This window comes from Hippoglossus stenolepis, chromosome 6 (genome assembly GCF_022539355.2).
Source record: "Hippoglossus stenolepis isolate QCI-W04-F060 chromosome 6, HSTE1.2, whole genome shotgun sequence".
In the NCBI taxonomy this organism is placed as follows: Eukaryota; Metazoa; Chordata; class Actinopteri; order Pleuronectiformes; family Pleuronectidae; genus Hippoglossus; species Hippoglossus stenolepis.
The window spans coordinates 16,915,652-16,941,041 of record NC_061488.1 but is presented as its reverse complement, the minus strand read 5'-3'; the positions used below and the strand labels follow the sequence as shown (position 1 = coordinate 16,941,041).

The following is a 25,390-nucleotide window of genomic DNA, read 5'->3' as shown; positions in this document are numbered from 1 at the left end:
AACATTTCTCCTAATTAGAGTCATAATATTTGTAATTTTGTTGATGTGTTGAGCTACACACAGCATCTATTGCACATCTGTCCGTCCTGGGAGAGGGATCCCTCATGTGGCTCTCTCTGAGGTTTCTAAGTTTTTCTTTGCCTGTTAATAGGGTTTCCTTACTCTTGTTGAGGGTTAAGGACAGAGGATGTCGCACCTTGATAAACCCTATGAGAAAAATTGTGATTTGTGAATATGGGCTATACAAATAAAATTTGATTGATTGATGATTGACTTTCTTTGTCAATTCATACTGTGGTGATGTCACGCAACGAGAACATTCACCAACATTTATTCATCACAGCAAGATAAACATAAATAACTCAACAAGCAGACTAGCTTTAGCCAGTCCTAGTGTCGTCTGGCGCTCAGATGCTCAAACCAATCACAACAGCCACGTCTGGTCTCTCCCGCCCCCCACATACCCTTTCAACTCACATTTTCAAGTTAAGATAACTAACTATATTCATACAATTCCCTTTTTAAGTATTGCTAACTCATGTTTTTAAGGCGACGATTGAACTTCACTTTTCAAATTAAGTAGACTAAGGTTTTGGTTTTTATTCCTTATCTTCACTAATAAGGCAAGTTTACCCATTTCCTTAAACATCTCACATAAACCTGTAAATAGCACACCAAGTACTGATGCTGTAACTTTAAAGTAATCAGTGGTGACAGCTTTGTGTGGAACTTATTTAGTGCTTGGTTTGGTGCACAGCATGTGAAATTGAAGCAGATGTGGTCAATGAACTTAATACATTAACAGGATTGCAAAACTAAAACCAGTCACTATTTGTAAAGAGTTAAAGATTAAGAGAAAAAAAAATCTGCACCTACAAACCCAAACCACATCTGGCTCTGACATCTCTGATAGTCTCATAATGTTGTCGTTACAGCTGTATAACTGTTCAGTGATGACATCGTTCATTACCACACTGATACTGTTGGAAAGAAATGAGGATGTCTAAAATGTGACAGTATGGGCATGTACGTAGAAATTATAAAATGAGGTGGACCAATAGAGTTAGAGATTGGACTTTATTCTCTTTCTTGGAGATGAAAGAAAATATATTACAAGCAATAGACACAAATGAAAAACATTTGAATGCATAAAAAAAAGTTACCAAGTAAATTCAAGATATGTCTGTAGTCTCGTCTGTGAACAGCATCACAGTGAGTTGGTGTTTTCATGTTGTGAGAATAATGTAATATCAACCACAAAAAAGTTAAGCTGAAAAGAAAAAACATTCCATTTATTTATTTTTTTACATACATTTTTTTATTACTGTTGTAAATGTAGACCTGTATAATAAACCTCAATTGAGTCAGCTACATGTCATAGAACCTAATGATATTTCAAAGTGTGTGTTTAGAATTCCTTATAGGTGAGAACACAGAGGAAACAAGAGGTGTGGCCTGACTAGGTTTTTCATTTTGTCCAAGATACTGTTGCTAGTCTGACATCTAGTGGCAGTGAAAATCGCACATATAACCTTTGAACAAATGTGAAACTGCAGAAAACACACAGATGGTTGAATATGTCAGAGTCTGATACTGTGCTGGAAGATTGAATGATTATTGCAAGTATCAGTCGTATGAGTTATGTGAAATATTGTAGTACATCAAATTTTTGAGACTACAGATGTTAAAATATTTAGAAGACCTGAAGCACATCTAATCCATCAGATATTACAGTGAGCTGCTACTGGCTATAGTTTTGGTATAGTTCTGAATGAGACCTTGGAAGTACTGCTGTGTGTTTTTCTTGGGTTGGAAAATGATGATGTAACATTTTGGCAGGAAGTACCACAACAGAAAGGAGTAGAGACTGGAGAGCACTGCCGCGGCGTTATGAGTTTGGATGTAACTTCCCCGGTAAAGCATGTATTCAGTGGCAAAGATGATCCAGGTGAGGATCAGCAGCAGCAGACAGAACGTTATCGCTTTGGCCTCGTTGTAATTTTTGGGGAGGTCTTTCCCCATGTAGGAGAAAATAAAGCAAAGAGAGCACAGACATAGAAGTAAAGATACAGGAGCAGAGCAGGCTTTCAGACTGAAGTCACAACTAAGTATGATTTTATTTGGGTGCCATAAGGTTTCATTGTAGGGCCTGGGGGGAGCATAAGAATAGCCAATGGTTATTAAGAGTGCCTGAGTGACAAATGCCACAGTGATGACCAGCCACTGTCCATGATACTTCATCCACCAGCTGTGCATCTTGGGAAACTTGGCAGCCATTTTGAAAACGCAAACAATTTGAAGCAGCGCACAACAAAACATGCCATACAAACAGTGTAGAACAAGAGAACGGTAAGAACCTCAAGATACAATAAGAAACAGTTGGTTTGCCAAAGTAAAAGAAAACACTGAGGACTACACAGACTGAGGCAGCCTAAGATTAGGAAGCACATGGGTCCCCCAGCAGATCTGACAACAGGGTGTTGTAGTTCACGGCAAAGAGAACAGACATGGAGAGTGTGATGCCCACCAGGCCGAGGCCCCAACATGATCAGTATAGCCCCACTGTCTGTGAATGGGATGTACTCCACCAGCCGCAGGGTGCATGAGGTGCTTCCTTCTGCAGACCACTCTGTCTCCTTACAGTCTATGCACTTGTACGGATCCTCTGTTAAACAAGTGAGAGGGACGATTTGTTAATAAAGTTAAGTTGACTTTTGAAAACTTAAAGACAAAACAAAAGTGAGATCTGAGGAGGTGTAGAGAAGTCAAACAGTTGAGGAGGCAGTGTTACATATTGTAATGCTGTTATTTGAAATGAGCTTTTACTCCTTGCCAAAAGTGCATAAGAGTTTACAGTGATGTACTCTAAAGGTACTGGTCAAAAGGCTAATGACTTATTGCTGTAGTTTATTTGACATGTTAAGGGATCAGGGTGAACACTGAAACCTACATATCAGTGTCAGATGACCACGAGGTGTTAAGCTATGAGCCATGAAATACAGTCTGCAATTAGGTCCCATCAACTCAACAATGGCTGCACTATTCAGGCATAATAATTTACCTGTGCTGTTGACATATGTTCCATTCGGACAGATTTGACAAGTGAAGCAGCATTCGTGGATTCCATCTGGCATTTTTGCATATCCCACAGGACACTCTGGGGAACACACTGAAGTGGGCACCTGTGCAACGTAATCATTCAGCAGAAAACAGAAAGTCATGATGGGGAAATGATAGATAAGTAGCAGTAACTGAGACATTACAGCTTTTTAAATGTCTGATTCAGTTTGACAACATCACTTGCACCATGAACAACCACCACTGGTTGACTGTCAACATTAACACACACACACTCATACACAACGTTCCTTCAGAAATGGGAAAAGCTCTCCATACACAATAACAACTCTCGACTGTAAGAAAAACAACTTACTTCTCTATTGGTGTACCACTGAATTTTGGTGCTGTTGATGACAAACTGGAACGATGGAGGAAAACTATAAAAGCCATCTCCTCCGCGTCACCGCTGTGGTTCCAGTAAATTATAGAGTAGGATCCAAACTTGGGGTCACCGTTCTCATCAAACTGAATGCTTTGATTTAGAAGTGTAAAGTTGGACTTCTTCAGCTCAGCTAGAACCTGATGTGGATAAAGAACATCCAAATCATTTTCTGTGGACATTGGAGGAGTTGATTGAATAATTTTTAGGTTCTAACTCTCATATGTAGGAGAAACTCCAGCGTGATGACCATCTTTAGAGGTTTTAGGAACCAGGTTATCAGAATTTAAACTCTTCTATCCTAAAATGTGTTGTGTCTGATATCAGTGCAATGTTTACAAGGTAATAAATGAGTGTTCATACATCCAGGCAGAAATCAGACCAAACACTGTAGTGGTTTCTCTCACTTAGATTGACTTTAGCAATGTTTAGACTTCTCAGAGGTTTAATCAGATTGAAATTAATCAGATTGAAATCTCACGAGATTTAATAAACCCTGACAAACAGCTCTGAGATTGTAATCTGTAGAGGCCTGTGGAAGTCATCAATAGCGTGTAAAAGAATCAGTTTTGATCAAATTCACACAACTTAGAGGCTGTTTACATTTGTAACATGTGATAATCAAATGAATCATATAATTATGCTTAATGATACTTACCATGTGAGGGTACACTGCAGTGCTGTCATTACATGTGCCAGCTCCACATTGTAAGACATTGTGTATAGCATGTGCAATGGCATACACAGCAGAATAAACAGAAAAAGAGAAAGATGGGTCTGCTGTGATGACATCTTCTGCACTCAGGCTACTGCAGTTGCAAACCTGATTACAAAACGTCTGCTGTCCTTCATTTCCACAGTGAGTGTAGCTTTTAAAGACGAGATGAAATCACTGAAACCAGGTATCGCCCGCTGGTTGAGCGACTCCAAGCACAGTTCCAACATTTCTGATCCCTTCTCCTTGGGAGCTTCTTGTTTAAGGACCATGGTCCCTGCTATCCACACCTTGTTGGTGACGTTCAGTCGTATCGCTGACTTAATGAGTTTTGCAGCCGTCCACTCAGGAGCAAAGACAATGAGTATGTTCACTTTCTGTGCCTCTATCTGTTTGAATACTTGGGTGTAATTTGTGTAATGATTGAGACCTTTGCTGTACGCCAGGCAGATCTGGCTGTCCTCAATCTTTCTCCTGAACTGTTCCTGACCATCTCTGCCATAATCATTGTCAATGTTGAGGAAAGCAACCCAGCGCCAGTTGAAGTGCAGTAGGATGTTGAAGATTACTTCCACGACGTCCTTATTGGGATGAACCGTTCTGAAGAAGGACGGGAAATTGTATTGACTTGAAAAGATAGAGCTAGCTGCTCCATAACTGACCTGTTAGATGAGCAATAAAGAAAATGTCAGCGACAGTAAATCCTCAAAAGTCAAATTGCTTTTTTAATTCAACATACAATAGATGACAAATTTACCATAGGGATGAGATCCATCATGAGCAGTGGGGCTACAGACAGTGTCTCAGTGCTCGTATAAGTGCCGACCACTGCTGTCACCTTGGTCAGATTCTTGTGTGATTCATCCCGACTTTGAACCGAGCCATTGAATGAGATGAGGTCAAAATCCCTGGAAAGTTACGTGTATCTGAGCAGTGGTCAAATATCTGATAGCCCAGAGACACATTAGGCAGCAGGTTGGTGGAGTTGTTGATCTCCTCCACAGCGAACCTCATCAACTGAAACCTCCGATAACTGGACAGAATTAAGGGTTGACTGTGGAGAGAGGGTATGACTTATAGTTTCAAAGACTGTTCAGATATGGACATTTAAAAGTACTAAATGGAACAAAGACTGAGGTGAACAATGCAGACTTTATCTCCTTCAATAACTTTGATAATGCCAAAATTATTTGGATTGGGTTTGGGGTAATGAGCAACCACAAATAGCTCTTCACTCTAACTAAGAGACGGCGGTGCTGTAATCTGTTCAACTACAAGTTCTTCAATCATTTCAATGTCATAAGAAATACATTCAGATCTGTTGTGAGACTCACCTGGAGCAGTCGATGGCCTCTGGTCTGACTTGATGTACAGAGTCAGTGACATGATGAATATCAAAAAGTCCACCTATCAGATAGTCTCCTTCCAGCTGAAACTCTGAGGCTGGGACAGTGCACTGAGTTGAGGAGGCGCGTAGAAGAGAGCCCAGCAGACACAGACAAAAGAGAAAACGTTTCATGGTTGTAGGTATCATTTATCAATCTGCTGTGATCTCTTAAGGGATTTAGCCTCTGCTTTTAATAAGCAATGTGTGGCTTGTCGCGGCAAACCCTCCAGTCTTGATATCCATGCAGCTCACGGATTAGTATGCAAACAGTATCTGAGCCGCACTAACCCCTGTGATGGCTACACACTGCGCTGAGCGATAACTATGAGCATATGACAAATGGTGTATACATATGTAAACACACACACACACGCTGTCATGGTAATAAAACACAGGTTTAAGCACAAAATGATTTTGTTAGGTTTAGGAAAAGTTAATGCCCCGATACTTTCAAGGGGGGGGGGGTCAATCTATGGACCTTGCAGTTTTGTGGTACGTCTGATTCAATAATTTCTCCTTAGTGCATAGTGGCTAAAAACCTTTACACCTTTAACTGTAACAATTTCTATTACATTGCCATTTTGAAGCACGTGTGTCTTTTTACTTTGTACACAAGTGAACTTGTTTCTTCAGCAAATAAGCGTTGTCTCTTACCGTCTGATAAATTCCCCATTTTAACATTTTAATTGCAATCCACCAAGGTACAAGGTGGGTTTTAAAGGGAATAGGACTTTGGCTTATTGCATGTTCTGCTAAAAACCCACATCACATGGACACAACCTACATACACTTGCACCATATGCTTCAAATCCTGTGCTCGTAATTAATAATGGCTTAGACTACTCACAACTGTTAAATCAGTCATTATAATATAATATGCTTTTGTAAGTTAAGATTCATATTGAATTCAAGTGTTGCCATAGGGATGGTGTATGGATGACAGGGAGGAAGTAAAGACGAGGCTGTGAGGTTGTGTGTGGTCTCAAGCAAATACAAGCAAATGAATTAATTCAACCGGATATCTTTGGTTAATGGTAACATGCTACATCCTCTTACAAATGAGATCTGCATGAGTTAACCTTGGACCACACAAGTCATTTGGCAGCAGATCATTTGCATTCTGTCTGAGGATTATTATGAAAGATGACTATAGATCATGAGTAAACTCCTAATGACACAGCTGAACTCCACATTCTGTTTGGAAAGGGATTGACCCTTGTCTGTAGGAGGTATTAAATGGTGATGTAAAAGATAATTAAAGTATAAATTAAATGTTTTGTGGGGGCCACATGAGGTGGGTGAAGTACTAATGAGCAATTATTGCTGTCAAATGTTTGCACTTCCAAAAGATCATCTATACTAACAATGTGCATGGTCGTTGTTTGTAACATTTTGTTTTCTTGTATGTTAACAGGAAATTTGAGTTTCCAAAGGCACTGGTTTTCTCTTTGTTTCCATCTCAGTCTTAAATTAGACACTCCCAATGCTACATTTAGTAAAATAATTTCAACTTCATGTAACCGAGTTATCAAAGGCAAATAAATATGATCTTGAATCTATCTTGCTAAATACACTGTAAAAATGATCAAGGTTAACTCAACTTAAAGATAAGCTTTGTTTCAACTCACAAAGTTACATTGTACAAGTTGTTTAATTAATGATAATTTATTTTTTGAAATGTTTTTATAATGAAGTTAAAACAAGTACCTATGTTACATTATCCATTCATGAAAACCTACTTTGATGGTGGATGGCGAATCAGGGATCCTGATCATGGTGGCAGCTGATCGTGGATCATGATGGAGGATTGTGGATCATGATGGTGGATCCTGAACATGGATAGTATGGATTGTGATGGTGGATTGTGGATCGTGGTGGTGGATCCTGATGGTGGATAGTCAAGTGATGGATTGTGATCGTGGTGGTGGATTGTGGATCGTGGTGGTGGATCCTGATGGTGGATAGTCAAGTGATGGATTGTGATCGTGGTGGTGGATAGTCTGGTGATGGATTGTGATCGTGGTGGTGGACGTGGTGCCGGCTGTTCATGGACTATGATTACAACAAGACTGCTTGATTTACAATATGACTACTCACATATTCTACCATTACTGGAAATAACTCCTCCATTTCAATTGTCATTGCTGCTCCTTCAACTCCATCAGACATTTTCACATGTGTAAATACTTACACACCTTTCCATTATGTTACAAACATTTCTCCTAATTAGAGTCATAATATTTGTAATTTTGTTGATGTGTTGAGCTACACACAGCATCTATTGCACATCTGTCCGTCCTGGGAGAGGGATCCCTCACATGTGGCTCTCTCTGAGGTTTCTAAGTTTTTCTTTGCCTGTTAATAGGGGTTTTCCTTACTCTTGTTGAGGGTTAAGGACAGAGGATGTCGCACCTTGATAAACCCTATGAGAAAAATTGTGATTTGTGAATATGGGCTATACAAATAAAATTTGATTGATTGATGATTGACTTTCTTTTGTCAATTCATACTGTGGCAGTCGACCTTGCCACGGGGCTCTCACCACAGCAACCAGAGACGAACCATTCACTTTTCAACATCTTTATTCGATCACAGACAAGCGAGAATAAACATAAATAAACTTCAACTTAAAGCAGACTAGCTTTACAGCTCAGTCCGGGCGTCTCTCGAGTGTCTGAGTTCCTCCTGAGGCAGCTCAGATGCTGCCTCTTAAGCACGAGGACCAATCAGCAAACAGCTCTCACCTGTGCTGATTGATCCTCTGTGGTGCAGGTGAGGGTGCTCTCCCAGCCCCCTCACCTCCACATACCCTTTCAACTCACATTTTCAAGTTAAGATAACTAACTATATTCATACAATTCCCTTTTTAAGTATTGCTAACTCATGTTTTTAAGGCGACGATTGAACTTCACTTTTCAAAATAAGTAGACTAAGGTTTTTGGTTTTTATTCCTTATCTTCACTAATAAGGGCAAGTTTACCCATTTCCTTAAACATCTCACATAAACCTGTAAATAGCACACCAAGTACTGATGCTGTAACTTTAAAGTAATCAGTGGTGACAGCTTTGTGTGGAACTTATTTAGTGCTTGGTTTGGTGCACAGCATGTGAAATTGAAGCAGATGTGGTCAATGAACTTAATACATTAACAGGATTGCAAAACTAAAACCAGTCACTATTTGTAAAGAGTTAAAGATTAAGAGAAAAAAAAATCTGCACCTACAAACCCAAACCACATCTGGCTCTGACATCTCTGATAGTCTCATAATGTTGTCGTTACAGCTGTATAACTGTTCAGTGATGACATCGTTCATTACCACACTGATACTGTTGGAAAGAAATGAGGATGTCTAAAATGTGACAGTATGGGCGGGTACGTAGAAATTATAAAATGAGGTGGACCAATAGAGTTAGAGATTGGACTTTATTCTCTTTCTTGGAGATGAAAGACAATATATTACAAGCAATAGACACAAATGCAAAAACATTTGAATGCACAAAAAAAAGTTACCAAGTAAATTCAAGATATGTCTGTAGTCTCGTCTGTGAACAGCATCACAGTGAGTTGGTGTTTTCATGTTGTGAGAATAATGTAATATCAACCACAAAAAAGTTAAGCTGAAAAGAAAAAACATTCCATTTATTTATTTTTTTACATACATTTTTTTATTACTGTTGTAAATGTAGACCTGTATAATAAACCTCAATTGAGTCAGCTACATGTCATAGAACCTAATGATATTTCAAAGTGTGTGTTTAGAATTCCTTATAGGTGAGAACATAGAGGAAACAAGAGGTGTGGCCTGACTAGGTTTTTCATTTTGTCCAAGATACTGTTGCTAGTCTGACATCTAGTGGCAGTGAAAATCGCACATATAACCTTTGAACAAATGTGAAACTGCAGAAAACACACAGATGGTTGAATATGTCAGAGTCTGATACTGTGCTGGAAGATTGAATGATTATTGCAAGTATCAGTCGTATGAGTTATGTGAAATATTGTAGTACATCAAATTTTTGGAGACTACAGATGTTAAAATATTTAGAAGACCTGAAGCACATCTAATCCATCAGATATTACAGTGAGCTGCTACTGGCTCATAGTTTTGGTATAGTTCTGAATGAGACCTTGGAAGTACTGCTGTGTGTTTTTCTTGGGTTGGAAAATGATGATGTAACATTTTGGCAGGAAGTACCACAACAGAAAGGAGTAGAGACTGGAGAGCACTGCCGCGGCGTTATGAGTTTGGATGTAACTTCCCCGGTAAAGCATGTATTCAGTGGCAAAGATGATCCAGGTGAGGATCAGCAGCAGCAGACAGAACGTTATCGCTTTGGCCTCGTTGTAATTTTTGGGGAGGTCTTTCCCCATGTAGGAGAAAATAAAGCAAAGAGAGCACAGACATAGAAGTAAAGATACAGGAGCAGAGCAGGCTTTCAGACTGAAGTCACAACTAAGTATGATTTTATTTGGGTGCCATAAGGTTTCATTGTAGGGCCTGGGGGGAGCATAAGAATAGCCAATGGTTATTAAGAGTGCCTGAGTAACAAATGCCACAGTGATGACCAGCCACTGGCCATGATACTTCATCCACCAGCTGTGCATCTTGGGAAACTTGGCAGCCATTTTGAAAACGCAAACAATTTGAAACGAGCGCACAACAAAACATGCCATACAAACAGTGTAGAACAAGAAGAACGGTAAGAACCTCAAGATACAATAAGAAACAGTTGGTTTGCCAAAGTAAAAGAAAACACTGAGACTACACAGACTGAGGCAGCCTAAGATTAGGAAGCACATGGGTCCCCCAGCAGATCTGACAACAGGGGTGTTGTAGTTCACGGCAAAGAGAACAGACATGGAGAGTGTGATGCCCACCAAGGCCGAGGCCCCGAACATGATCAGTATAGCCCCACTGTCTGTGAATGGGATGTACTCCACCAGCCGCAGGGTGCATGAGGTGCTTCCTTCTGCAGACCACTCTGTCGCCTTACAGTCTATGCACTTGTACGGATCCTCTGTTAAACAAGAGAGAGGGACAATTCTTAATAAAGTTTTGAAAAGATAATCAGACAATGGAGGTGGCAGTTTTACTCTCTTCAGCTTTCATAACCTACCACTGCAGCATCTGTTTTAAACCCGTCTGTTTGGAATGTTCTGTTCTCTTGTCCCGTGTTAATCCTTCAAAGCTACTTCAGAATTATTCCATGTCATTAGTGAGTCCTCCTCAAACAGTTCTATAATATACAGTCACTTTTATTGTTTGTGTGTTGGATGGGGTGTTCAGAGCTTTTTATAAACAGACTATAGTGCAGAGTGACGTGAGAAAACGTTGTGATCATCCTACCTGGGTTATCCGCAATGAAGAGCTTTAATCCATGTTTTTCATCAAATGAAACTGAATTAGCTTTACAACTGTTCACTAACGTGCTTTATATATATACATTCACTGATTTACTTAACTGGTGTTATTTTTTTCTCCTTACAGTCTATGCACTTGTACGGATCCTCTGTTAAACAAGTGAGAAGGACGATTTGTTAATAAAGTTAAGTTGATTTTTGAAAACTTAAAGACAAAACAAAAGGGAGATCTGAGGAGGTGTCAAACAGTTGAGGAGGAAGTGTTACATATTGTAATGCTGTTATTTGAAATGAGCTTTTACTCCTTGCCAAAAGTGCATAAGAGTTTACAGTGATGTACTCTAAAGGTACTGGTCAAAAGACTAATGACTTATTGCTGTCGTTTATTTGACATGTTAAGGGATCAGGGTGAACACTGAAACCTACATATCAGTGTCAGATGACCACGAGGTGTTAAGCTATGAGCCATGAAATACAGTCTGCAATTAGGTCCCATCAACTCAACAATGGCTGCACTATTCAGGCATAATAATTTACCTGTGCTGTTGACATATGTTCCATTCGGACAGATTTGACAAGTGAAGCAGCATTCGTGGATTCCATCTGGCCTTTTTGCATATCCCACAGGACACTCTGGGGAACACACTGAAGTGGGCACCTGTGCAACGTAATCATTCAGCAGAAAACAGAAAGTCATGATGGGGAAATGATAGATAAGTAGCAGTAACTGAGACATTACAGCTTTTTAAATGTCTGATTCAGTTTCACAGCACTTGCACCATGAACAACCACCACTGGTTGACTGTCAACACTTAACACACACACACTCACATAACGTTCCTTCAGAAATGGGAAAAGCTCTCCATACACAATAACAACTCTCGACTGTAAGAAAAACAACTTACTTCTCTATTGGTGTACCACTGAATTTTGGTGCTGTTGATGACAAACTGGAACGATGGAGGAAAACTATAAAAGCCGATCTCCTGAGCGTCACCGCTGTGGTTCCAGTAAATTATAGAGTAGGATCCAAACTTGGGGTCACCGTTCTCATCAAACTGAATGCTTTGATTTAGAAGTGTAAAGTTGGACTTCTTCAGCTCAGCTAGAACCTGATGTGGATAAAGAACATCCAAATCATTTTCTGTGGACATTGGAGGAGTTGATTGAATCATTTTTTTGGTTCTAACTCTCATATGTAGGGAGAAACTCCAGCGTGATGACCATCTTTAGAGGTTTTAGGAACCAGGTTATCAGAATTTAAACTCTTCTATCCCTAAAATGTGTTGTGTCTGATATCAGTGCAATGTTTACAAGGTAATAAATGAGTGTTCATACATCCAGGCAGAAATCAGACCAAACATCTGCACACTGTAGTGGTTTCTCTCACTTAGATTGACTTTAGCAATGTTTAGACTTCTCAGAGGTTTAATCAGATTGAAATTAATCAGATTGAAATCTCACGAGATTTAATAAACCCTGACAAACAGCTCTGCGATTGTAATCTGTAGAGGCCTGTGGAAGTCATCAATAGCGTGTGCGCATCAGTCGTCTAATTTCTCATGTTTGACAGGTAAAGAATCAGTTTTGATCAAATTCACACAACTTAGAGGCTGTTTACATTTGTAACATGTGATAATCAAATGAATCATATAATTATGCTTAATGATACTTACCATGTGAGGGTACACTGCAGTGCTGTCATTACATGTGCCAGCTCCACATTGTAAGACATTGTGTATAGCATGTGCAATGGCATACACAGCAGAATAAACAGAAAAAGAGAAAGATGGGTCTGCTGTGATGACATCTTCTGCACTCAGGCTACTGCAGTTGCAAACCTGATTACAAAACGTCTGCTGTCCTTCATTTCCACAGTGAGTGTAGCTTTTAAAAGACGAGATGAAATCACTGAAACCAGGTATCTGCACGCTGGTTGAGCGACTCCAAGCACAGTTCCAACATTTCTGATCCCCTTCTCCTTGGGGAGCTTCTTGTTTAAGGACCATGCGTCCCCTGCTATCCACACCTTGTTGGTGACGTTCAGTCGTATCGCTGACTTAATGAGTTTTGCAGCCGTCCACTCAGGAGCAAAGACAATGAGTATGTTCACTTTCTGTGCCTCTATCTGTTTGAATACTTGGGTGTAATTTGTGTAATGATTGAGACCTTTGCTGTACGCCAGGCAGATCTGGCTGTCCTCAATCTTTCTCCTGAACTGTTCCTGACCATCTCTGCCATAATCATTGTCAATGTTGAGGAAAGCAACCCAGCGCCAGTTGAAGTGCAGTAGGATGTTGAAGATTACTTCCACGACGTCCTTATTGGGATGAACCGTTCTGAAGAAGGACGGGAAATTGTATTGACTTGAAAAGATAGAGCTAGCTGCTCCATAACTGACCTGTTAGATGAGCAATAAAGAAAATGTCAGCGACAGTAAATCCTCAAAAGTCAAATTGCTTTTTTAATTCAACATACAATAGATGACAAATTTACCATAGGGATGAGATCCATCATGAGCAGTGGGGCTACAGACAGTGTCTCAGTGCTCGTATAAGTGCCGACCACTGCTGTCACCTTGGTCAGATTCTTGTGTGATTCATCCCGACTTTGAACCGAGCCATTGAATGAGATGAGGTCAAAAATCCCTGGAAAGTTACGTGTATCTGAGCAGTGGTCAAATATCTGATAGCCCAGAGACACATTAGGCAGCAGGTTGGTGGAGTTGTTGATCTCCTCCACAGCGAACCTCATCAACTGAAACCTCCGATAACTGGACAGAATTAAGGGTTGACTGTGGAGAGAGGGTATGACTTATAGTTTCAAAGACTGTTCAGATATGGACATTTAAAAGTACTAAATGGAACAAAGACTGAGGTGAACAATGCAGACTTTATCTCCTCCAATAACTTTGATAATGCCAAAATTATTTGGATTGGGTTTGGGGGTAATGAGCAACCACAAATAGCTCTTCACTCTAATTAAGAGACGCTTTGACGGTGCTGTCATCTGTTCAACTACACTTTCTTCAATCATTTCGATGTCATAAGAAATCCATTCAGATCTGTTGTGAGCCTCACCTGGCGCAGTCGATGGTGTCCGGTCTGACTTGATGAACAGGAGCATTGACTTGATGAACATCAAAAAGTCCACCTATCAAATAATCTCCCTCCAGCTGAAACTCTGAGGCCGGGATAGTGCACTGAGTCGAGGAGGCGCGTTGAAGAGATTCAAGCAGACACAGATAAACCAGAAAATGTTTCATGGTTGAAGTTTACTAATCTGATGCCACCTCTCATTTGTCTTTGCGCATAGCAAGTTATGAGACACTGGCGACACTTCAGCCTCTGTGATTATTTCCATGCTCTTGAGATTTAATGAGGCGCAATACATGGTTCAAGGAGAATTCGCAAATCAGTATGCAAAAATCATCGTACCTGCAGCGTCGAGCAGCTACTGGCATCAAGTTCAATGCCTCCGTCATGAATATATCTGGTCATTGCGTAAATTACATGTTTAAATCTAAGATATAATGTGTGGCAGGTATAAAACTTATGAATAAAAACGGTTTAGCATTTATGGGAGACACTGTTTGTTTTCCTCCATGGAAAGCACAGGGTTAAATAATAAGACTAATAGTGGCCGTATGTGGTTTTAGAGCAATTAAAGAAATGGGTCCTTATTGAGTGTGGAAAAAGTCAAGCTGTCAAAATTAACGCAATGGATTTGAAGAGAGGAAATAGAAGTGTACTGACATCTTGGATCTAGTTTTTTTAACCATCAATACCCAAAAAAATATGAAGCCAAGACACCGACATACTGTTTGAAGGGACACATCTGCTTTAATGGCATTTGGAGTGAAAAAAAATTACACTTGAGCTATTAAAATCTTTTTTTTAATAACTGTAGCACAAGAAAACAAAAACATGCAATTCATGAGAAACATGTTTAATCAATCAAATTAAGAACCCAATTAACCAGTTCTGCTTTTGTCAATTTCAACTTAAATGGATAAAGAAAAAAAAGAAAAAAACAGGAAACAGGAAACAGTATGGTGGTTGGAAGAAAAAACAAAAATAATAATAATCTAAAAAAAAAGAATTCTTATTTTAAAATATATATATATGTATATACAAATCCTCCAGACAATCATTTGAAACAAACTTTTTACAGGAAAATGTTTTGATCCCTTACTACAGTGCTGATCATAGTTTATTAATGACAGATAATCCCCAGCATTCTGATAAAAATGGGAAAACAAAAATCAACAGGTTTATAGAAAAAAAAAAAAGTGTGATCGTCACCCACTTCATCCATTTGTTATAATAAAAGCTCTCAATCTCTGTTTTCTTATGTTTCCTCTGCAAAAGAAAGAGAACAACAGTTTGCTTGGAATGACTATATTTACCAAAACGTTTTTTTATCAAAGTAAACACAAATTATCAAGGACTACAACAGCTCGTCTATACAAATCGAATGAACCCCAGACTTTGAAACACAGATGGGTAAATGCTTCAAAGAGAGGTGGAATTGCTCTGTTATAATGTAAGATTAGACCTTGTTAGGAATTAAACTCGAATACTGGTTCTGAACTTTGAAGACAATATGTTTAGACTAATTATTCACAAAATGGTGTAAAAATCTGAGGTAAAGCAAATTCATTGACTTGCCATTTCAATCTAAATGCCCCATACGATGAATTGAAAAATTTGGTTTACAGGGGTGCTCAATGACACAGTATCCCATCTGTTTAACTCAACGGCAAAAAAGTACCAAGAACTTAAGTAGAGGTAAACTACAGGCTATAGGAAACTAAATGGGTGGGGGGTTAGACACATTTGCCTTGATATATGCATTCAGCGTTGTGACGTGTGGCTGAAGATTGAAATATAGTCAATGATAATCATCCATATTGATCCCAGTGTAATGTGGGCTGTATAAAGAATCACATTGACAGCCAATCCAAGATTTATCTAAACCAAGAAAGATTAATTCTGACTATTATTTCAAGGGATGAAATATAATAAGTCAATTCTGTCCTGAATGCATATTCAAGTGTAATGTGACTAATTTCTTCAAAGCGTCTGCATTTGGACATGAGGCGATGAAATGATTCCAATTAAAAGACTGCTGCATTTCCTTCAGATTTTATATTACACATCTAATCGTGTTATTTTGCTATTAACACTACTGGATTTTCAATATATAACTTGTTACAAATAAGTAGGAACTGATATATTATTCAAAAGTTGGCAGATTTATTTCAGTTGGGTATAAGGACATGGACTGGAATCACCATCATTAAGGAAAAAAAACAAAAAACAATTCAACCAAATAAATTCACTGCAAATTTTGTTTATATCAGTGTGGTTCCTTCTTTAAGAATTTTATACTTACCCCATTGGGTTAAAAATACGAAAGGCAACACTGAGTCAGATCTTACCTACTAGTGAACAAAGGCAAACGAATCCTAAATTGAAGATCGGGGTCCTCAAAAGAAAAAGAAAAAAAAGGCTAAATTCCCAGACTAATTCGATCCATATTGTCATATCCTCATCAAACATCTTGAACCATGGATTAAAACTAGTATTTTTCATGTTATGTTTTCATGATACTGTTCCACTTACAAAAACAAACAAAAAATCTCTAACCCATGTCACTCCCCACCAGCTGTGAACGGCAGATTTCAAATGAGACGGAGGGGGAAGACTAAGTGGGAGTTTTTAACTAGCAAAGGGTTTCCCTGTTTCGTCCTTGCCTTTGTATGTCCTCTTCCCGTGTGTGAAGGGTAGGTATCTGTACTTGACCATATGCTGGAGGAAGTGGAGAAGATAACGAGGAGAATTAGTGACAGGTATTTGGGTTTGCGCAAACATTTTTACAACACTTTCTTGTTGGTGCTTTAAACAAGATATTCAGGTCTTCAAAATAAAACTTGTTGATTATTAAAGGGGGAGTTCACCCAGAAATGAAAATTCACTCATGATCTACTCACCACTATGCCGATGGAGGGGTGGATAAAGTGTTTGAGTCCACAAAACTCTACACTTTAGGAGTTTCAGTGGTAAACAGTGTTGCAGCAAAAATCCAACACAATTGAAGTAAACGAGCAGAATGGAGACATTTTCTGTTTTTTCTGTTGTTCTATTACATCTGAAGCTTTGGTCACTAGTTACTTCAATTGTATTGGATTCTGCTGCAAAGGTGTGTTTTATGGACTCAAACACTTCACTCACCTCTCCATCAGCATATTGGTGAGTAGATAATGAGTGAATTTTCATTTCTCGGTGAACTATTCCCCTAAGGGTGAACACAATAACAAAAACACCTGTACAATATAATGGATTCGAATAAAATATCCCTTCAAAAAACATGACCCATCTGAATGTGACTTGTGTTGCATTTAGGGATGCTCATCATTAACCATTTAAACATGAACCAACTATAAGAATGTTGCCTGACTCATAGTATCGGTGAATGTGTTCCTTGGACATCTATACCATCCGTTTCTGAATAAGAACTAGTAGAGAAGCTGTCTGCTGAGGACTGAGTAGGTCCGGCATGTTTATGAGGGCTGATTATTGTGATCTGGTGAATAAGAGAGAGCCCAGCAATGCTGCAGGTGTGTGATGATGAGTGAATCCTCATTTTCTCCTGTTTGTTCAAAATTAACCCCTTATTCAAAAAGCAACCGTTGGTATTTTTTAATGTGTCATCAATTATAACATTTTAATCTTGTTGGGTAATGGCAAGTAATCCGTTGAGGAGCGTTGATCATAGATTAGAAAAAAATACTAAATATTTAAATCCCTAATTGCATTAGGCAGCTGGTTTTTCTGACATTTTGAACAACTAAGTTGCCAGAGCTAACAGCTATGGGGCATAATAAATAGACCTGGAGCCTTTCTCAACGGTTTATTTGCCTGATCCAAAAAAAACTAATTAGATGAACTACACTGCTGTGACTCCATTACATCCACAGTGTCAATGTAAACAGTGCGTGTACTGTATCTGTCAGTGAGTGAGTGTACACGATTTACCTTGATCTGCCTCTTCATGGTGATGCAGAAGAGCATGATGAAGTACATTACAAGTATAGGCCAGAACACTGGAACGTTGAAGGCCTCAAAAAATGTGCAGATCATGGCGATGACGATGCCTTTTGTCGCAGAATGCCTAGAAAGAAAAGTAACATGACCTCAGTTAAAACTGTGTAATCTTTTTTTTATCCGATCCTTTGTGACACGGAGAGTCAGCAACACCATCTTCCTTAACTGTTATTTACTGAATTCGTTCAGAACAAGAAATAAATACATGATGGAAAATTAAGGAGACTTGGTGACTAAACTTAATATCTTCATATGCTTTATCATATTTTATTAAACTAAATAAATAATAAACAACAATAAATAACTTAAACTATGATAATTTTAAAACAACCCGGTCATTTATATTTTTATGTCCAATATTTTTGACAGCACAGCGATTAACCACATGGAAAGAGGAACCCTAGCTTGTCTTTTCATACACCAGATGAATTGCTACTGCAGAATGACTGATGCAAAACCACTCCACTCTCTTCCTGTATTTGTACACAGGATGCAGAATTTGCATAAACACATATCAAACAAAGATTAACTGGTACAACACAAACAAATATGGTTTTGTTGATCTATTAATAGCACGTTTCTTAAACGTATAACTTTTAGAATGGATTAAAACTGCCCAAAGATGTTAAATTGTTAAATTCCACAATTTAACAGAAGTTTATCTATGGAGAATATGAATAAAATAGAACTGATCGCATGTTGTCAAAAGCAAATACACACATTTATTCAACCCCATATCTGTGGTTTATGCTAAAGATTCTACGTCCTTTTACAAATGAGCTCTGCGTGACTTAACCATGTACCACACGAGTCATTTGAAAGAACATAATTTGCAATCTCTCTGCGGATGGAAAGAGATAGGTGCCCGGACCACGAGTTGGACTCTCACCAGAATTTAAATTCAGGCAACCTCCTGATGAAGGGGCGGAACTCCTCGTTCTGCTTGGTAGGAAGGGATGGGCCCTCATCTGCAGGAGATATGTAAACAGATGATGTGGTGGTTAATAAAAATCATGCATTCATGCCTGAGCATTTAGACAATAAAAAAAAAAAAACTTTGCTTGAGTATTTTCTTGAAAAAATAGTTACTGTCGAACAGAAATTAGTCATCCACATGTTTACATCAGAGTGTCTGGTGCTACGACATTCATTTTCTGTATTCTGTTCCTTGGACAAATGTATACACTATGAAAACATTTGCAATAAATAAACAAAGTTGATGCATACCTGTAGAATGTATGAGAACTTTGATGTTTTATGGACTGATATTTGAGATAAGTTCAACAAGTCAAAATACGGAATAAACAGACGGATAATATACCAAGTGCACAACATGACCACATACAAAAAATGATTCGATGCAACTTGCCTTCGTCAAGCATTGAGGGATCCACTTTTGGCGATAGAAAAGCAATGAAGAGGTTGAGATGGTAGATTCCCAAAGCATACGTTACTATATACCATCCCTGAAAAGCAGCAGAGGAACATCACCACATTAAAATGATTTCTGGGTAATTAGTGAACATGGAGGTGCAACTTTGTTATTGACAATTACACACACACATACACAAGAACATTTTATGGCAACAACATAGACAAATTTAAAAACACCTTCGTGATTCGTATAACAACTGTTAATCAAACTTTTAAAGCAAGGAGCATCAGCCCCCAGCAAAAGAATACAGAGGTCAACAGTTACTGTCCACTTGGAGCATCCCCTAAGGAGGTGACAAGGTTGCCATCAAGAGCCTTCTCAATGTTTATAAAATCCATCAAGGAGCATACTAAATTATTGCACACATACACTAACCTCTCTAATACAATGGCTGGAACTGCCTTCTTCTCTTTGGTGAGAGGTCTGATGTCAGTGATGGTGATGCTACTTGCAGCAGGTTTTTAGCCCCAAAAAAAACCACTCAAACCAATCCTCACCTTTGTTAGTGGCATGCATGACATGCAGAAACAGTAATTCCTCCCTTGTGTCAAACTCAGCAGCGACCCCATCAAACAAAATAGCTGGTCGGAAAAACTGTCCTTCAGAGTTTTAGTAACATGTGCTGCATCAGTAATCTGCTCTGCAACAGTTCTTAGTGACAAACTGTGAATTTGGAGCAATTTTACTTTGTGTGGTTCTAGCAGCACAACATCAGCAAACAAGGCTCCTTCATATATTCTCCTTCTGGACTAAGTTTTACCTCTTAGCTCACTCACCACATAAATAGCATGATTCATTTTGTCTGTTTCTGAATGTGTTGTTAGATGCTGGTTGAGCTAAAACTCAGTCACTGAGCGTTTATTTATCCACAACATGTCTTTCGATAAAATAGTCCGTGCCCCAAAAGGCATATATAGCGAGAAGGGACCTAACTGGACATGCTAGTCTACTATTTTATATAATTTTCTTTAACTGCAAAACTTTAAAGAGAATTTATTTGTATTTCATATATATTTGTATTCTGTATATCACATTTGGACAAAGGTCAGAAATCAGTTGCAGTGATGCTTTCATCACAACTACTTACAATTCCCATGGCTTACATTTTCTTACTTTACCTGAGCAAATAACAATATAGTAAATGGGGTAATAAACAGAGATGAAAGATTACCTGTAGTATGTACACTCTGATCATGTAGACAGCAGTAAGTAGTAGAGTGGATGCCCATCGCACTGCATAGAATGGCGTTGACTTGTCTAGCCATGACTGATAGACCTGTTCCACAATATATACACAAAGGAAACAAGGAGTAGTCATCAGGGAAAAACCTCTATGAACAAGTAAGATATAACCTTACAAACAGACATTTGTCTGTTTCACTTTTGCAGAAATATGACTAAAAGACATAACATCTGCAACCTGTCATCCTTATTTCTACTGAATGTAAAGGAAAATATTCCCCAACCCTAGGACCTTAGTCCCGACCCGGAATACACTTAGACAAACCAATTGACCACTTCACACTTACGATAGCAAGTGACATTGTTTAAGCATTAATAACACCTCTGAGTACAAAGCTTGGGGAAAAAACTACTGAGTGGTTATTTTGATGTTTAGCACCAAATCAGATTGTTTAAACTTGTTATATCAAGTTAATAAGACACACATCACACGATCACTCACCTGTCCAACCCGTGTGAAGAAGGCAGCAACTACAGATGGTTTCCCATGGATCGACTCCCCAACACTGTCCCCTTCTGACATTCTACAGACAAACAGAGCATATTGATTACTGGTGGAAGAATATAACTTACCTGGCTAGTTTGACTGAAACAGGCCATTTGTCACTGCAGGGCAGCTTCATTATCTAGGATCCACAACTCTAGTATCTCCACCACCCTCAGGTGTACAGAGGCTGGAATTTCAAGTTTGTAAACCAGCCAGTTGGAATTGTCTACACCCAACATAGTTTTTTGTTAGGGGACTAGACACACATTCCAACATTCACTGGCTTTATCTATAATCACAATCCAGTGCTTCAAATATTAGAAATAAATAGAAATGGCAATCTAAGGAGATTTTTTAAATAGCCTACTATATCTAACTGTATCTGGTGTTTGGATGATCTACCTTCCTGCAAGGCCTTTTAAACATATGCTGTAGTCCTATGGGTCCCTGGATCCATTGAATGGTATTATAGCAGTTTCAGATTAATAACACCATAAAGGCAGCCACATGACTTGATGCTTGAAGCGGTCACAAAGAGATGAAACAGCACACAATGACATGGATGCGTCTCCCTGCATGCAGCAGAACAGTAGGAGTGCCATCACTTCCAAATCAATGAATGATTTTCACTGATCATACAGACAAATAATCCATTCATTGAGACGAGTTCAAAAGGGAACGCACTTCTGAAATGTGTGACCAGCTTGTTGTGGTAGATGTGTGATATTCTCCGATGAACTACATCTACAGGAGCTGCTCTCTAACTTGTGTCTGCCTGGTTCACACGACCCGTGTACGGAGAAACCCGAACGATCACCGGCTAAAAAAGAAAACGAGAACACAATCTAACAGTGTCTCTGTTAAAGTGAACACGCCAACTGGCAATGGTCACACATTTCAGCTACTTTCACACAGGGACGAGAGGTCCATTGATTTAGAAACGAGTTGATCGCGAATCTTCTATGTAACGTGGACATTAGTTGACCACCAATCACAACGTGTGGTGTCATTACACACCCATTTACACATGAATTGTAATTGTAATTATCTATTTCGACACGTAGCGTTAGCTGAAAAAAAGGCAAGACCGTGTTTAACTGTGCGTTATAGGGGCTAGCTAACGTTAGCTGAATAACTAGCTAGCAGGCTGAGGCAATCCGGAAGGCAGCTAACAGGTAATATTTGTAGAAAGACACACACTGAGAAAATCGCGAAATCGCTACAATCGACACGAATAAAGCAACAACTCTTACTATCGTTTTGTCGGTTGTATTTGTTTTAAATCGCGGACGTTAGCTGACAAATTAGCCCTAGAAATAGCTAACCAGCTATCTTGCTGTACATTGCCCTTTCGCCCAAATTACCTGTTAGTATGGGTGATGTAGTTTTAGTCGAAGCTTCAGTTAACCCCATACGGTCCTTAAATCAATTCACGAGACTACACTTCCCACAACTCACCCGTGGAGTCTATTAAAGCCGAGCTAAACAAAAATGTAGTTCGTGACTCGCGTTCACTCCATTGCAACGCAACTGTCTCTGGAAAACAGTGAACTACAAGTCCCGGCAATGCGTTTGATAATCTGACAACTCACTTCCGGAGGTTCGGTGCTACGCTGCCGACGGCTCCTCAGCTAGCCGTCCAGCTCAGGCAGAAATGAAACTCAACTCCAGAAACCGCGTCACTGTTTACCGAACGATACCGTATCTGTTCAGCGTGGGTCCTGGTTCCTATGTCTCTCTGTGTCTTTGCGTTGCGTTTGTAAATCAAGTGAGGATAATCAATGGCGCTCCTCTCTTACCTGATGCGGCCGCTGATGTCACTACCCGGCTCTACCAAGCTAGCTAAACTAGCCACCTCTCGAGCAAACTGGTGTGAACACGTCAGTACTTCCGCTAGGACTCGAACACACGCCAGGCTGAAAAGTCGATCCCCGAGAACGACGAGCTACTGACACTGATCACGCCACTGAGCAAATATAAAAAGAGTCACCACAGACTGTATAAAAAGGGTGAGGGTCTCACCACAGACTGTATAAAAAGGGTTAGGGTCTCACCATAGAGGAGAGGTGGACGCTATGAACACAAACCATGGATGTATAATACACGATTGACTAATTACATTATTATTACGTAATATTCTTTAAGACTTCATACTCTTTTGTTTTATTCACTGTTCTCTTATTTAATGGAATGATTGAGAATTAATTGAGTTTTAATTTCCCTAATTCTGTTTTCACATACCATATTGGTTTGTATGTTTCAAATTCTATTTCACCATTTTCATTTAAAAAAGTGATATTCTATGACTAGTTTGTTCTATTTTGTTGAGGATTTTATGACCGGTTGGTTTTATTTTGCTGCCAATGTGAAGCAATGTGGATTTTGAAAAGTGCTCCATAAATAAAGTTTGTAATTATTATTACAATATAAACTAGGGCTGCGAAACAGCACTTTGCAGGCCCGAGCACTTGCGATCTCGGGGACCTGATGCGCCCATTTCAAACTACTCCATCTCTACAGTGAATGACTTCCATCATTCAGTATTTCAGGCATTCCCCAACTAACTTGTTTTTGATCATCACAAATCCTTGTTAGGGCCCGAGCACCGATGGTGGGAGGCCCTATTGAATTTCGAAGGATTTTTCTTATTATTTCCCTTTAGGGGGCCTTTTCAGGGCCTAGACATGCTAAAAAAATAATGAAACTTTGCAGGATAGTTTTGTATTCTGGAGTAATTTGAAATGGGCGTGGCAAAATGGCTAGCGGCCCCTAATGTGCAGCCCCGGCACCACGATTGGCCGACATGTACAACAATCGTTAGGGCCATGTGTCTTTTCATAACAAACAAAAAAGTATCTTGGATAGATATGCTAGACCAGGGGTCAGCAACCTAAGGCACGCGGGCCATCATTGGCACACGGGCGATTTCTTATTAAAGAAATGTTCAAAGGTTTTGCCGTCACGCAGCCTGTATTATTTAGCTTCATTGATGTTAACACCTCCCAGCCACTAGGTGCCAGTAATGCGCCATAGGCTGGATGCCAATCGCCATTAAATAATAATAAGAAGAAGCCTCCCAGCCGGCGCTGCTCGCATTTCCCCACATGAATCTCCGTGAAGCCGTTCGGGTGTATTGGTGATTTCATGCCCGCTGGCTAAAAAAAAACAAAGACACGGGCATTTCAACCCGCATGCGCAGAAGACTATGGCTTTGTTTTTCATAAGGACCGTGCTGTGTGCACGTTATGTTTTGAAAATGTTGTGTGCCGAACGTCCAGTGTTAAGCGCCACTTTGAGACAAAGCACGAAAGACGTTTCAAGGATCAGGCAGACAAGGGAGAATCAGTCAAACGTGCAGTGTCCCGGTATGGGAAGCCAACTCTCTCAAAGCCTTTGCCACCGCCAAAACCATGCGACTGAAGCAAGCTTTCACAATTCTGAATATGAGTGTGGATGGTGGGGTTAATGACAAACGTATTATTGCAATCATAATGAGATAAACATGTTTCTTTAAAGTGTTGTTCTCTATATAGCCAATATGGATGGAATAAAATGACATGTCTGTTGGAAACATGAATGTGGTTCAATAATAAAACTTAATATATAGAAATGTTGATATGGCACACTAATTAACAAGACAATTTCACATTGGCACTTATTGTCAAAAAGGTTGCCGACCCCTGACCTAGACACAAGACACACCCACAACTCCAGCTTGGAGTTACTACACATACACGTCCTCACCAATTCCAACTACCAACCCTTTTATCCTTTGATGCAATAATTCAGTGTCTTTGGTTCAATATTTCAGTGAAGTCATTGTGCTTATATGCAATAACTCAGAACTGCATAGGTTATTTTTTTTACCTGATATTTTCATATTTTGTGCATTTATTAATAGTTTTGTGTTGCTCTTTTACCTAATAGCTAATTTGGCTCTGTGTGCCATCCATAAGAATTCCAATATACCTGTACTGTCTTGTACCTGTGCAAATCGCACTAAACATCAAGCTATCATATCTATCTTAATTCAAATGCATGTCTTTATCAAATGCTGCAGGCATTAATCCCACGTGTGTGACAACTAACATAAATATCAATAAGAAAAAACTCCGAGCAGTGATTAGTCTTGAACATATTTCGATTTCAATAAA

The 25,390-nt window shown here is 39.3% G+C and overlaps 2 protein-coding genes and 1 pseudogene across 7 annotated transcripts; all 3 read right to left on the bottom strand.

Annotated features, from left to right (window-relative positions):
* Nucleotides 1-1,728: 1,728 nt before the first annotated feature.
* LOC118110639 lies at nt 1,729-5,733 on the bottom strand (annotated as a pseudogene).
* Nucleotides 5,734-9,656: 3,923 nt separating this feature from the next.
* On the bottom strand, nt 9,657-14,228 carry LOC118110638 (taste receptor type 1 member 1-like). The gene is given in 7 exon segments (XM_035158581.2): nt 9,657-10,620; nt 11,501-11,621; nt 11,869-12,075; nt 12,640-12,896; nt 12,899-13,364; nt 13,460-13,757; nt 14,044-14,228. Coding segments are annotated over 7 exon segments (2,463 nt in total). The 3' UTR covers nt 9,657-9,691.
* A 552-nt stretch (nt 14,229-14,780) lies between these two features.
* On the bottom strand, nt 14,781-23,164 carry rer1 (retention in endoplasmic reticulum sorting receptor 1). Of its 6 annotated transcripts, XM_035159525.1 has the most exons (9): nt 23,036-23,164; nt 21,192-21,273; nt 20,679-20,783; nt 19,442-19,538; nt 18,962-19,040; nt 18,004-18,139; nt 16,722-16,776; nt 16,407-16,453; nt 14,781-15,324 (listed from the first exon to the last, which is right to left on the bottom strand). In XM_035159525.1, exons 2-8 carry the CDS (start codon nt 21,270-21,272, stop codon nt 16,434-16,436), a joined length of 573 nt encoding a protein of 190 aa, XP_035015416.1. In that variant the 5' UTR covers nt 21,273; nt 23,036-23,164; the 3' UTR covers nt 14,781-15,324; nt 16,407-16,433. The 6 variants fall into 6 exon arrangements, 5 of the variants coding, with proteins under 5 accessions (XP_035015416.1, XP_035015415.1, XP_035015417.1 ...); XR_004697052.2 differs by having other exon boundaries at nt 16,407-16,776; XM_035159524.2 differs by having other exon boundaries at nt 14,781-16,453.
* Nucleotides 23,165-25,390: the final 2,226 nt, after the last annotated feature.